Below are 16,273 nucleotides of genomic sequence, written 5' to 3'. Positions count from 1 at the left end.
TGGTGGATTCTGGATCAGACTTTTTTCATTTTTAGTATTTTAAGTTAGGGGACATATAGCAGTTAGCGTGGATATTTGAAGATTTAATTTGGTCCATCCAGTTTAATGGAAGATCTGGAGCTGTGGACTACCTAGCGGGTTTACCGGGGCTCCGGCTTGAAAAGCCTGAAAACTCCTTCTTGCCTCGACCAAGGCGGGAGAAGCCATTGGATGATTTTTACGTGAAAAAAAGGAAAATTGAAGATTCATTTTCTTTGTAAGTTTTTATGTGAAATATTATAAGACTTTTGAGCATTAGTCTATATGTATCAATATGATGGGTTGTTGATGTGAAATAATTTAGATACAATAGCAAAATGAAGTTCCGTTAGTTTAAATGTTATCTCTAACATGTGACCGACCGGGTAATTAGAACATTATTTTAATCCAATCAAAACATAGAAGTTTGTTAGATAACTATGGAGATTAGCAATTGAATGTTGCTAAAGATACTATACATCAAGATAGTGATCGGGCAGATAATTGATAGCCAACAAAACAATGAATTTGATATTCTAGCATAGAAGTAGTTAAAAAAAAAGATAGAAATCTTTGAGGTTTTGCGTTCGTTGCTGTAAATGTTTTAGGATGTACACTGATAGACAGTAATGTGGGCAGACCTCCTACTAGGTGGACCGACGACATCAGATAGTGGATGCAGGTGGCGGCTTGTCGTTTTACGTGGAGGACTAAGGGAGAGGCCTTTGTTCAACAGTGGACGTCTCTCGACTGATGATGATGATAGATAACACATTAAACTCATTTCCTTATAGTTACTAAGAGATGTTACATTTGTATGTGTACCTTCACCTACTCCTTTGAGAATTAGACGGCATGACACTAGATTATGTTAAACCCATATGGGGTCACTGGTGTTAGTAGACTTTTTATCTTAATTAGGTAATTAATAATTCGCAAAGTTTTAAATGATTTTTTATTAAAAAGAGGTCATTGAATCAGTGTGTCACTAAGACAATCACAATCGTTGATATTATAAATTAAATTATTTTATCAAATGTTACAATGTCTAGATTTCCTTCAAAATTTGTAACCTAGATTTTTTGCTGATTGGCTAGAATTGGTTCGGGTGATATTATTAGGTACTCTCACTATAACCTTCTGCTTTGAGACAATTATATTTGCAACATTACTTATTGATTCATTTATTTTACCAAAATTTAAAGTATATTTAATTTTGTTATATTATGTTTATGAATTTAATAAACTACGATTGTTTTTTCTTACATTTTATTGGACCGACCACATTCTCATTGCATTACCTAAGGTTGGCTAGCAAGAATGCCTATGACATTAAGCACATTCTTGTACAATAAAGTTGCAAAAGTTGAATAAGTAAAATAATTTATTCTAGATCTACAAACACCCTCGCTTATAATATTATTTATGTGGATTCCTTCTGTATACTAGGTATTTATTTTAAATTCTTCTTTAAATAAAAAGATGTAATTAAATAAATAAATCAAAATCCCAAATAAATTACGGTCAGTTATTTATGTAAATCTACAATAATTCTACGGAGCAGATATTATTGCAATAGATTTTGATTTTATACTGAACAGATGCGACAATAAGAGTTTTATAGTACAACACTATTTATTACAACAAAGAAGAAATAGCATCCTGTGTTTAGATTGTGAAAATACACATATTGACGGTTGACGGACTAAAAATACCTAGGAATTATTTCTGGATTGCATTCTCCTAGTTTTGTGATCGGGACTTTGACGTGTCGCGAGTTTCTTGATTTAATACGCTTTACTCACTTTACTAATTAAATGGGTGTTGTTTTTTTGATAATATTTATTGTGAAGCCATACTAAATTAACAAAAATACATGGTATTGCTCAGGTAAATTAATGCAGACAAGCTTTACTAGTTTCGAGTCACAGAGGGACTGTATATCATGAGCAGCGAGCGCAGACGCTGCAACGTCACGCAGTCTACCTACGGCGCTTCAGCGTACCATGCTGCGCGACAAGCATTAAACGTATGAATATAACTAATAGTCTTGAACATAATAAACTACAAGTTAATTATGACAAAAACAAATAGGTACACATCATTTGTCGTCATGCGCAATTAATTTTAAATACGCATATACGTAGATATTAGTGTACGGCATGTCATTCCGACGTCATTTAATGCATATGCTCATTCGTCATTCTGACGCAGATAATATCAAAAATCAATCAATATTAAATGATTGTAAAATCTACAAAAAATCTAAAAAAGCGAAGTCCTCTTATAACCTTTCTGTGACTTTAGATTTTGGAATGAAACTGTGATTGTAGTGTTTTTGATAACGTGTGTCTGTGAATTGCCGTAATTTTTATATTTTTTTAATTAACTCGGTAGACTCACTATTTGTAATGAATGTCACGTAAATGCTTGTCATTTTTTTGATTGGGGAAAAATTATCCAATAACTTCTCCCACCTTAGGATGAGGCAAGAGAGTGTCAGACTCTTACTGACTAAAAACCGACCCATTCCTACTCCTGATTCGAGCTGGAGCCCTAATAAGTAGCTAAGTCGTCTGCTCATTTAAATAAAATAAAAAAAATGAAAATCCGTAAAATCACCTACTGATTTAAATAAAAAAAGCCACTACTCTCTGTTCCCAGCAATAAAATTGCAACAACATGAAATAAAATTGTATTCCACGAGGAAATGCCTCGTTTACACTATGAAAAACAGAGACAGTAGCTCGGGAGAGTAATCCAGTAATCTCGATAGCGGTTCAATATTGACTGGAACGAGCCAGCGCCGCCGGCCAGTACCGGCCCGATTGTTTGTGTTGACAATACAGTGCAAATACTCTCCTCTTTATTACTATGAGACCCACACAACAAATATTGAAAGTTGGATAACATTTTGATGGAGTATTTTTTATGAAAATTCAATTGTACGAATATTTTCGTTCGTGAATCTGGATTGTGTTTACTTTAATGTAGTTGGGGTAAGAAGATTTTAAATTAATGTGTGGTAAATAGTGTGAGACATGCTAAATTAATTGAAATGACTGCACGGTTAGTGCGGTGGCTGGGCAACCGGCTGCCGCGTAACGTGTAGAAGAGCAACTCTTTGTGTGATCCACAAACTGTTGTTTCGGGTCTACACACCAAGGCTCGGAACCGGTTTAAAAAATACCGGTTAATACCGGTTTATATCGGTTTTCCTCGAACTTTTCTTAAGAACGTGAACATTAAAGAACTTTATTTTAACCTAAATTAACCGGTTTATTCGACGAGGGGCATGTCGGTACACGCGTTGAAATATTATTATTGAAATAAGCTGAACAGCGCGCGGCGTTTCTTTGATGTGCGTCGTATTAACCGGTTTTTATTGCTCTAAACCGGTTAATCCGAAAAAACCTTTATGAAAATACTGTTCCAAATACCGGTTTAAAAAAACCGGTTTCGCGAACGAAACCCAATGTAAAGGTTTTGCGTACAAGTACATAATAACGGTTTGAAAATTTAACCGGTATCCGAGCCTTGCTACACACAACACAAGAGAAAATCCTAGTGTGGGGTAACGTTAAAAATTAAAATGATGATTACTTAAGCTATTCCTTAGTGACGATTTTGTTCTGAAAACAATTGCTAAGGATTGGGTTAAGTAACCATTAAATGACTCTGAATACGGCGAAAAGATCAATAGTACGAAAATGGATATTTCAAACATATAAACCCAGTCAGGTCTATGAATGGAAACTATGAAGTTCAGATATTTATAGTGGATCCTTTAGCAGACGCGGATTGTTTTAGAACATTTCGCCAATCGATTGTTATATTTGGCATCGTAGTTCCGATTCTGAAATAATTCCAAATTTATTGTGAGAAATCTGTTCTGTGCTGTTAGACATTTATTTGCCATATTTGCTAAAAGATCCTTTTTAAAACGCCGGTAACGAACCTGTAACTCTTCTGGTGTTGAATGTGTCCATGGACGGCGGTGGTCGCTTACCATCAGGTGCCTCCTATTCCATAAAAATTTTTTTTTACCTTAAACTGCCTTTTCCATTAATCTGTAAGCGATAGTGGAGATTTTTACTGTCAATTTAATTATGTTATTAATGTGTTCACTCATTAGTAACAGATTAACAAAATACAACTTGTTTACATTCTTCGAGAAAAGCGATTAGTTTATTGGTTAGTTCAGTTTACGCTTATCTGTCTAATTTTCCTAAAACCAGTTTCAAGTGTGCATCTTCAATTTATTAAAGTTATGATTCTATATTCTATAGTCCTACAAATGTAATCAAAAGGTATGACAGATTCATTTATCAACAACTTATTTCTCATACAACATCCGAATTTAATTTCTCATCTCTAAACATTAAGGTTTCTTGTCTATCGTCTGCAAAATTTCGCTCTTCACAATAATATTTCCCGCTGTTGTACTTTTGTATTCATTTGATGAATGTCAGGTTTGTTCTGTATTTGCCTACACACAGAGCTATTGTGCGGAAACTTATTTGTCATTGGTTGTCTCCTGAAATCTTTTGATGCTCTGCACAATACTAAATGTTTTCCCCGGGACTTGGCGGCGCGCGGAGGGAAAGATTGGTGGCAATTTAATGATTTGTGAGTTATGGCTTGGGGCTTGTGACGGATTGTACTGGTTTTATGTTGGTATAAAGCAATTTGACGAGATGAATGTGTTTGGATTGCAGGTGGTGTCAGTGGGAGCGGGAGGAGCGGCGGCATGCGCGTGGTGTTGGCAGCGCTAACGGCGCTGGCGGCGCGCGCGCTCGCCGGGCCTCACGAGCACCGCGCGCGCCACCACGCGCCCGAGCACCCGCCACACTTCCCCGCGCCGGCGCCGCCACAGCCCTACCGCGGACATGGCGAGGCCGTCCGATACAACCCCGAACTAGACACTATACTACCCCGACTCGAAGATCACGAGACTTCCTCCAAACGAGCCAAGTTTGAAGATGCAGAAACCTCTTCCAAGAGAGCCAAATATGATGAAAGATTCTACTCGAATCACGAGCGAGCTGATGAAGAGCCCATGGCTGACGAGCCGCAGCTCGGGCCAGAGGACGACGATCCGCTCGTCGTTCGTACTAGAAAGGGAAGAGTCAGAGGCATCACGTTAACTGCCGCAACTGGGAAAAAAGTCGACGCATGGTTCGGCATTCCATACGCTCAAAAGCCTGTAGGTGACTTGAGATTCAGGCACCCTAGACCGGCAGAGAGCTGGGGAGATGAAATATTGAATACTACGACACTGCCACATTCATGCGTTCAAATTATAGATACTGTGTTCGGTGATTTTCCTGGAGCGATGATGTGGAATCCCAACACAGACATGCAGGAAGACTGTCTCTTTATTAATATAGTCACACCCAGGCCACGGCCTAAGAACGCTGCTGTCATGCTGTGGGTCTTTGGCGGTGGGTTTTACTCAGGAACTGCTACTCTAGATGTTTACGATGCAAAAATACTCGTATCAGAAGAGAAAGTAGTCTATGTTTCAATGCAGTATAGAGTTGCGTCCCTAGGTTTTCTATTCTTTGATACCCCTGATGTACCGGGTAATGCTGGTCTTTTTGATCAGCTGATGGCTTTACAATGGGTGAAAGATAACATTGCTTACTTCGGAGGAAACCCGCATAATATAACATTATTCGGTGAGTCGGCGGGAGCAGTTTCGGTTTCATTGCATTTATTGTCACCTCTATCGAGGAACTTGTTCTCTCAGGCGATAATGCAGTCAGGAGCTGCTACTGCGCCGTGGGCTATTATATCAAGAGAAGAAAGCATTTTGAGAGGCATCCGATTAGCAGAAGCTGTCCACTGTCCACATTCCAGAACGGATATGGGGCCCATGATTGAGTGTCTCAGAAAGAAGAGTCCAGATGAACTAGTCAATAATGAATGGGGAACTCTTGGTATTTGTGAAGTTCCTTTTGTGCCCATCATAGATGGTTCGTTCCTAGATGAGCTACCCGCTCGATCATTAGCACATCAGAACTTTAAGAAGACGAATCTTTTGATGGGATCCAATACGGAGGAAGGTTACTACTTTATACTTTATTATCTTACTGAGTTATTCCCCAAGGAAGAGAATGTAGGGATAAGTAGGGAGCAGTACTTGCAGGCAGTCAGAGAGTTGAATCCGTATGTGAATGATGTTGGAAGACAAGCCATTGTGTTCGAGTACACGGACTGGTTGAACCCAGACGATCCGATTAGGAACCGAAATGCTTTGGATAAGATGGTGGGAGATTACCACTTTACTTGTGGAGTGAATGAAATGGCCCATCGCTATGCAGAAACTGGAAACAATGTCTTCACTTATTACTACAAGCACCGCAGCAAGAACAATCCCTGGCCATCGTGGACTGGAGTGATGCATGGTGATGAAATTAACTATGTATTTGGGGAGCCTTTGAATCCAGGAAAGAACTATTCGCCGGAGGAGGTGGAGTTCAGCAAGCGCCTGATGAGATATTGGGCTAACTTCGCGAGGACCGGGTGAGTTATTAACTTTTAATTGGTGCAAATCAATCTCAATTTATTTGATACCGTCACAGATTGTGTTTAAGATGCTGACGTTTTAGAGTCGTGTGATGTGATGATCAATCATTTTACTGCAAATGAAAATGATGAAATCTTTAGTAAGAAAGATTTTGATAACGGTATCAGTTACTGTGTAATAATTTGCTAAATCAATTTTCCCTAGAAGTTGCAAACACTAATATGTAACTAATTAATTAAAGAAAATGCAAAAATACGCTATTTTAACATTTCCTTGGTTGATACACGATGCCTACGTTTTAATACATCCGACATTGATACATGAAGACATTGACATATTGGTGAAATTGATTAGATGCACTGATTTGATGCATACCAATCGCTGTTCCAATTTAATGTAGGTAAGGTTACTTCAGGAGATAATATAACATATAAGGGTGAATTTCAACAAATGCCATTTTTTTTATCATATCGGTGCTTTTTTTGTTTATGTACATATTTTGCTTATTTTTTAGGTTTTATGTAATCTTTAGGATAGTATATATTCCCAAATTTAACATCATCAACATATCATGTAAAACTTAGAAGAAAAATCAGTTTGAATTCTGGTTTCCACCGATATGATAAACCGTCACCGATTTTTTTTTTATGTACACCGATATGAAAAGGTTATCCACCGATATGATAAATTTATCCACCGAAATGATAAACTTATCCACCGAAATGATAACATATCCAGCGATATGATAATCTATCTATCTTTGAAATATAGTTAGTATAGGTGCCTATATATTTTTACAAGGGTGAACGAACTGAAGACCTGAACTGTCTGGTCTCATGAAAGAAGAATACATCCAACGAGAATTGATTTAAAAATAAATTATACCTATTTTATTATATTTACTTTCTACTTTTTCTTTTTAATTATTTTACTATAGGTTGTTAGAGTTTTAATAAAGAATATACATTTGTATTACCAATGTCTTTATTAAAATGAAGCACAAAGATAAATAAAAAATCTCTTAAGGGATAAAATTGCAAAATACACATTTATTACTGTGGAAGATCCAGCTAATTGTTTTACAATAATAACAATAAAAATAACTGTAAGTCTAAGGCCGGGACTCCACCAAAGCAGAGATGTGTGCGGTGTGCTGTGTGCTGTGCGAGAAGAGATGTTTTTCAGCTCGCGGGACTCCACCAAAGCGGAGATGTATGCGGTGTGCTGTGTGCTGTGCGAGAAGAGATGTTTTTCAGCTCGGGTGCGGGGCGTGGTACTAGCAAGATGGCCGGCCGGCGCGCGCGCGGGTTCTGCGGGTTGCTAGCGGGCGAGAGGGGGGAGGGTGACATCGCTCACTGCACGCCGCTCACATCTTTCGTCTCCACTGCGCGTCGTCCGCGCACAGCTCACATCTCCGCTTCCATCGCGACATACAAATATTACACATCTCCGCACAGCGATCTCCACTGAAGCTGAGCGGAGAGGAGACGTGTCAATAACTCAATTCTATTGGTTGTTTAAAAAACATCTCCTCTCCGCTCGTCTCGTCTCCGCTTTGGTGGAGTCCCGGCCTAAATACCTAATTAATCAGACTTTTCAGTTTAACATTAAACATAACCACACTACAATAATCACAGCTTTAATTATTATTTACCTTAAAAAAAAACTTTGTTTTCAGTACAAATCACAGATTACAGATCGTTTATATCTAACATCAACAATCAACAGGGTTATTAGTAAAAAACTAACAACCTCTCAGGACTATATTACTGAAACCATAAACATCAACTTTTGTTTTACGACTTTTAATCATTTATCAGATTTTAATTCATCAAACTTTTATACAGTACACTAAGAATACATACCGAGTGACAGTGAACGGGAGTTGTAGGTACGACAAAACAAATTTAAAATGTGTTAGATAGAACAACGAAAACTTCAAATTTACTTTTTGTTATATTATTATGTATTAACGTTTTGTAAAAAGTCATAAAACAAAAGTTGTTGTTTATGGTGTCACTAATATAGTCCTGAGAGGTTGTTAGTGTTTTACCAATAACCCAATACTAATAAATCATTATTAGTATTATATAGTAAGTTTTTATAATAACCGCAGCCACATCAACATCGCTCCGGCGCTGGCGCCGCGACCGCACCGCACGAAATTACACAGGATCTACCGATATGATAAAAAGACACCGAGATGATAAAACAATCCACCGTTATGATAAAGCAATCCACCGACATGATAAAACAATCCACCGATATGATAAAGCATACACCGATGTGAAAGAAACTGTACGTCCATAACACCGATATGATAACCTAGGACACCGATTGAATTTTCTTATCATTTCGGTGTAAATCATATCGGTGGTAAAAAATGCCACCGATTACACCGATATGAGAACACCGACGTGAGAAAAAACACACGTTTTAGAAGATTAAAGAAAATGTATATATATTATATTTAGGATAAATTGAGTAACAGCCAATGTAGTTAATTCACTTGCTGATGCTGTTAGAACCAAACAATAATAATAAAACTACTCATTACACTGAAAAATGGAACCACCGATAACATAAAATAATTGTCCGGGAGCAACTGAAATGGCATACTTAAGTTATTGGCGGGAAAATGCAGCGACTTGACACGCGTCCGTCTTCACTGCGCGCTAGCGCACACGTAACGAGGGAAATAATATTGGGGTGGGGACGCTGTCGGACCCGCCGATTAAAGTTAGGTTTACAATAACTTATCAATGGCCGGAGAGCATTTTTCGAGACAAGTAAAGTATTAAACAACGTGGTTCATGTACTATCGATATGCTATTGTTTAATCTAATAGGTATTTATATTGAACTTCTGATTGTTGCTACGAATTTTTCGCATTTTTGTCAGTAGTAGAGGGACAGCCACCGATCTGAGAAAAACTTGAGGTTTTAATTTTCCTACATTGATTGAGCTTCATTGGCGTCCTTTCGTGTAGTTTTATCTTTAATTTGGACTTATACTGACGAGTTTGAGATAAGTGTCTGCGTATTTTAATTACAAAATATTAATGAGACAGACAGATACTATTTGATTTATATATTGGTCTGATGACGTCTACATGCCTTATTTAAAAATAAAATAAATAATATTTGTTTCTTATTTCTAGCAACCCATCTATAAATCCGAATGGAGAATCGACAAAGATCTACTGGCCCGTCCACACGGCTACTGGCAGAGAGTACTTGTCACTGGCAGTCAACTCCAGTACAGTAGGCCACGGGCTGAGAGTCAAGGAGTGCGCGTTCTGGCAAAAGTATCTGCCACAATTGATGGCTGCTACCAGTAAGTAATAAAATCACATTATATTCCTACTTTTTATAAGATAGCAGAGCAAGCACCTGATGGTAAGCAGTTAGAGTCGCCCATGGACGTCTGCAATACCAGATGCGTCATAGACTGTCGCAGATAAAGAAAGAAAAATAGTAGGTAACGTAAAGATAAGAAAGCAAGATTTCCCAAAATATAAGGGGTAACATATAGCTTCTTGAAAAATAATTGTCAGTCTTATTAGCCTCCAAACCCATACGGCCAACCAACTTTGAAGAAATGAGCATGCTTGTGAGTCCTCTGTAGCTATGGATGATTTTGAACGGCGCTGATCGTGCATCACGTGATCCATCTGTCGGTTTACCTCCTAACCTACAAAGAGAGTCTTGTAGCATACATCTCTATATTATGTAATACGACATTAATGTTATTGTTATAACCGTTTGTATATCATTAGTGTCAAATCCCTAGATAGCTGCTATCATAGACATAAATCTCAAAATCACAGTAGCGGCACGTATTAATTATTAATTAATTTACAATAATTATCAATGCCGGTGATAAAATGAAACAATTGTTCATTACTATCGATTCAATATTGTTTATCAATAGGTATTTATATTGAATTCTGATTGTTGCTACGATATTTTTCGCGGTTTTTAGTAGGTGTCTGACTCAAAACTTCTTTTAATTTTCCTACATTGATTGTCTTTACGTGGTTTCCTTTAGTGTAGATCTTTAATTTGACTTAGTACAAGTCAAATTAAAGAGTTTGAGATAAGTGTCTAGATATTTGAATTACAAAATATTAATGAGAGACAGATAATAATATGATTTATATATTATATATTGATGACGTCTACATGCCTTATTTAAAAATAAAATAAATAATATTTGTATTTATTGGGACGATTTATGAAATGTCGTTATCACAAAAAAGAGATTTTGGCTAATGTAGTTTTTGGCTGTTGATTAACTGCCTAGAGGCTAGCATCTTTTTAAGTCGATGATATCCTCTTTAATTATAGTAAATGCTTGTGTAGAGTTTATAAATTTTGTATAAAATAAAAGAAAATTATAGGTACACAAAATTCCAACAAATGATGCAATTTAGTTTCCAAATATTTTGCACACGTTTATAAATTAGTAGTAGCGATGAGCGAGCTTTTTTAATATTATGTGAATGTTGGATTTCCCAATCGTTACGACTACGTAAAGATCGATATCATGTAATTTAGCAATAATATATGCCTAATAATAACATTCTTAAAATCAGATTATATCATTATTCATATAACCGGTTAGTATTGTTATTATCTTTAATTATTATGAAAATTTCGTCATTCAAGTAGAGATATACTTTTCTTTGAAATATGGTAATATTTAATTTTGATTTCGCTGTTACTAGGCAATTATGATCAATCGTCTTACTCAAGTAGTTTCTTTAAATGAAACTTTACAATGTTTTAGAACGTTGTGGAAGCTTCTTGATCGAGTTTCGATCGACAGTTTATAGGTATAACGGTAGCCAAGTATAAAATAATTGACTCGATCAAGAAGCCAATACCTATCGTTATAGGAAATCAATAGAGTGAGCGTCTTATGACAATAAGTGGCTGTCAATTTCGGTATAATGTTTTTTAATTTAACACTTCGACGAGGGTCAACGGTGACCGACGTTGGTGGAGGATTTTTTTCAACAGTTTTTTATTAGGCTTTAATAGTGGTTTTATTGGTTTTAGCCTTTATTCGACAAAGCTCCAAGTTTAAAGATTTATTCTTGAAGGTTTTCATATCATACTGAAACGTCTCTGGATGATTGAAAAAAGTCATTAAATATTTTTCATTATACCATAATAATTCCCTTTCCTTGTTCCAGATAAGCCAGAGCCTCCAAAGAACTGTACGAACAGTGCGGCGCCTATCAAGGTTCCGTACGAAATCGTCGGAGTAGGTGTCGTCATCGCCACTGGTTTGGCCAAGACCACCATGTTCAAGTATATTGTGTAACTGTATTCTGTGGTCTTCGAGTCTCTTAGGTTTATTTGCTTCGTCTACTCTTCTTTGCTCAGAAGATTCGGATTGTCTGAAATATGAGTTTTGAAGGTATTATTTTTCAATGAATTACGGCTACGGTAGGTATATTGCTTAATCATGAATAAAGGATAATGCAGATGTTTGATTGTGAAATCATAATTGATCGTATCTACATATAATTACACACAAATTTCACAATTCGGTATACCTACAAGACCTTGAGCTTTTTTTTAAGGTTTTGATTGATTAGTGTTCAGTCAATGCTTTGTTTAATTTTGCCAATTCGAATCTTGTGAGTAAAGAAGTAATTAAATAAATTAGATTATTTATTCGTGTATAATATTATGTGTTGCCGCCAAAAAATCTCTGGAATATTTTCTTATTAACTTATTTTTATAATGTAGAGTATTTTAGTTGTAAGCCACCTGGAGTGTTGAATTGCTGAGTCCATTAATATTCGTCTAGATATCTGTTAAGTTCAATAGCTAAATGTAAGCGATGTAATGTATTGTTTAAATTCTAATGTTATACTTTAAAGGGAGTGATTTCTCCAACTACATATCACTTGTTAATAACAAATTATAGATTACTGGTAGACGTAATTTCGTCATAGTTTAAGTACTATCTACATATCTTCTGTAGGTTAATGAACTTCTGCCATGTGGTGTGACGTCATCATGAATGTCAACTTTGTCTTCATAGTGCTAAGGGGCATGATGTTTCAATTGAGTCTGCAGTGTGTTTCGGTGTTTCGGAGTTCTGAAGGCGTAGATATGAGAAAATGATTAAACTGTTAGCTTTAACTCGCCTCTAACGCAATACATATCACGCAAAGGCATAGAAAAATTTAAGTTCATTATAGCCTTAGAGTAAGTTTAATATAAGCTAGATCATTTCACAACTCTGTAGCGGACCAATATTAGAAAGTTGTACGTGTTGTAATGGTTCGATGTAGTGCGGCGGAACTATGCGGATCGTGCGCCATCATTTACGGAGCCGAGCAGAACAAACATTTTCATACTAACGGACAAATCACCAAAGAAATTCTAGATACAAAGTTAAATAAGACTAAAATTCATAGTAATGTTACAATATTATACACTAACGGGAGCGAATGTACACGAGACGCAATCCAGAGGGCGCTGAAGGAAATAAAAGGAAGATGTACAGAAAGTAGTATACTGAATGTATTAGAGAATACAAAACTTAGTACATTACATTTAGGGTCGATACATCTAGTTTAGAGATCGTAGTTCGAGCGGTTCAGCTTTCAAATATTGGTGGACGATAGAAGAATCTTTACAATTCGAGATTTAAGATAAATATTACTAGTACAAGACCGTGAGGTTCTCGCGACAGTTGACTGGACAACTGGATAACTTCATTGTTGTAAATAAATGAGTGTTAGTATTGTAGGGACTCGCGACGCCCTTGGTTCTTTTTTTTAAAGGGTCGATCAGACGGGTGCCTATATCGTATATATCGAGAAAATATTAACCTGTTGTGAAGGACGATACCTATGAGATATAGTTAAATGTAATTTTTACGTAGTTATCTGTGCTTCTGTTGGTTTGTTTACACTAGGCTACGTGACGTACACACGGACGGTGTCTCTCGCTGCGTTAGTTAATGTATAGTTCATGTTCTAGTTCCACGTTCAATGTTTCACGGATTACGCTTATTTTAGATCTGCGTATATAAACCTATAGAGTGCCTCTTATTCACTTTTATATATATTGATACATAGGTGATACTGGTAGATGTAGTTCGCGTTATTTCTCGATGCACACTTTATTTGATTTTGTATTTCGTATTCACACAGACGCGTAGTGCCAAATGAGATTGAGATATTCGAAAAGGGGTTAAAGATTTGAATTTTGCGATACAGTACGCTTTCGACATAAGAAAATTGTATATTTGGAACATTCGATACGAATGGAGAAATAAACGATTTGTTCAAAATTATAGCTTTTCCACTATGCGATGGTGTTTTGAGGTTATGGTGTGGGAATTGGGGAGTCAAATTCTGTTTGAATATCCAACAATCAACGCACATCTTTTATATATTATTCCAAGACGAGATACCATACTAATATGTATTTAAATGAATGAAATTTGTACAACAACATAACCTCAAAACATGAGAATATTTTTGGAGACACACAAAATTGCTATGACAATAAAATTTTAACGCAAATCTTATTTTTTACGATAAAAATTTGTAATATTCTAATACTTTTCCTAACTGATCTTAGATTTATCTTTCCTTAATATTGTTCATTGGATTTTACAAAACACAGATCACCTGGCTATTATGTTTTAGATATTTTTTTTATCTACTCTAATATACGCTTCACGTGTATTAGAGTTTTTCGATAATGTATCTTCAGTGACGTTAACAAGGTCTGTTTTTCCTTAACAATCTACTAAAAATGCATGCATTTTTTCATAAATAAATAATTTATCATTTATTTTTTTTAATCCAATGATTTCGAATAAAGAATATACATCTTTATTTTTAAATTGAAATATTTTTAAAGCCAGCATCATTGTTTTGTAAAATTGAATATAATATAAAAAAATAAATGTAAAAATTCCGTTGCTCTTGTAACACCGATACTTCGCTTTGATTCCGCTTGGCTATAATGTTAAATGTAAAATAAAATAATCAATGTATTACGAATGGCCTAAACTGTAGGAGGTATGACTTGAGGCCTACGATAATTTTCCGTAATGTTATGTTACATTAAAAAAAGTTATCTTTTTTCAATTCTAATAGCGATTCAAGTAAGTTAAAATACATTAGTGCTATGATTGCATTATTGAATGTTTGCAAAGTTTGTGTTTAATTATAAAAATAAATGCTTGTATATAACATTCGTTTTTATTTGTTACCTTCGTCGTATTTATTTATAATGGAAGCCTTGATATAAATACACAACAGTAGCTAAATAAAAAAGTTGCTAAAATAAGTATAGATGAATAATTTTGTACGTGTGGCACGTTTCACGATTAACAGAAAGTCAGGGGAAAGACTGTAGATTTCATTAATTGAAGAGAATATACTACAATTAGGACAAAGTTATCATAATGTCTTCTACAACAAGAAGTACCTAATCCTTACTTTAGATTACAATTATAGATATTCTTCAGAGAAAGAAACATGTTTAATTGCTCCCTAAAGCGAGCTACCGCTGGCGTATGCGTGTATTTGTATGTGTGCAGTGTTGCCAACAAGACTAACATGAAATTTGCTAATAGGCTGTTGAAAACTTGCCAAAATTATGCCAAGGCTTTATAATTTAAGCTAAAAATTATGCTAATAATTTTCGATGTCAAATAAAACGTCATTTAACTTCAAATATTATTTAATCAACATTGTTATCAAATATATATTTGATATTTGATAAATATATATTTATTTTGGTTAGGTTTTAATCGTGTAAATTATCAAATAAAATATTTATATCCTGGTCTTCATCCTGGTTGCCAATATAACGACAATGTCGTTATATTGGCAACCAGTGTTGCCACCTTAGGTCTCATGAAATGTCGACGATATTTACATCGCAAGGTATCAAGACAGTGGTTTGTTTCATGGTTTAACTTTTATTAAATAATTAATTGATATGCTAAAAAATATGCTATATGCTAAATAACAAAAGAAAAAGCTAAACGATATAAAATTATGCTAAATATAGCATAAAATATGCTAAATTGGCAACTCTGTATGTGTGAGTGTAAATGTGAATTCGCGTGGGTTGTATGTGTGTAGGTGTGCGTGTTTTTGTTTGAGTGTGTGTTTGTGCGCGCGTTTGTGTTTGCGTTTGTGTGCGTGCGTGTGTGTGTGCGTATATGTATGTGCGGTGTGTATGTGGTTGTGCGTGACCATGCGTACGTAGGTATATGTGTGTGCATATGCGTGCGTGTGTGCGTGTGTGTGTATGTGTTCTTTTTGTGTTGGTATTTGTGTGTGTATTTCTTTGTGTGTGTGTGTGTATGTGTATGTGTAACATCTTGTGTAACTAACTTATAAATAATTGGCCGCAGTAACTCCCTCAACTGTACATTTTAATGGCTCTTCGTTGATGTATGAGTACATGGGATCAATTCCAATCTCTTTGACGTCCGCAGGGTTGACACCAACTTCCATAATATGGTAGTCGTTTGTATGGTGCTCGTGGACGCCAACTGAAATGATGTGGAATTATAACTATAGAACTTGTGTAATAGAAAAAAAAGTAAGAGAGCGATCTATGCTTCGACACGAATGGGTCAGCTCGACCGATAATACTACGGCCTCACAAAAACTGACGTGAAACGCTTGCGTTGTGTGAGTGAGGTTACCGGAGGCCCAATTACCCC

The 16,273-nt window shown here is 35.9% G+C and overlaps 1 protein-coding gene across 1 annotated transcript in view; it reads left to right on the top strand.

Annotated features, from left to right (window-relative positions):
- Window positions 1-14,783, top strand: part of LOC118262451 (acetylcholinesterase) — a 56,458-nt gene extending 41,675 nt beyond the window's left edge. The window contains exons 3-5 of the mRNA XM_035573808.2: window positions 4,737-6,546; window positions 9,711-9,886; window positions 11,751-14,783. Coding sequence (XP_035429701.2) covers window positions 4,769-6,546; window positions 9,711-9,886; window positions 11,751-11,881 — 2,085 coding nt within the window. The 5' untranslated portion in view covers window positions 4,737-4,768 and the 3' untranslated portion in view covers window positions 11,882-14,783. The remainder of the gene's footprint in view (window positions 1-4,736; window positions 6,547-9,710; window positions 9,887-11,750) is intronic.
- Window positions 14,784-16,273: the final 1,490 nt, after the last annotated feature.

The sequence above is a fragment of the Spodoptera frugiperda genome, chromosome 12 (genome assembly GCF_023101765.2).
Source record: "Spodoptera frugiperda isolate SF20-4 chromosome 12, AGI-APGP_CSIRO_Sfru_2.0, whole genome shotgun sequence".
Taxonomy (NCBI): Eukaryota; Metazoa; Arthropoda; class Insecta; order Lepidoptera; family Noctuidae; genus Spodoptera; species Spodoptera frugiperda.
This window is presented reverse-complemented; position numbering and strand designations above follow the sequence as displayed.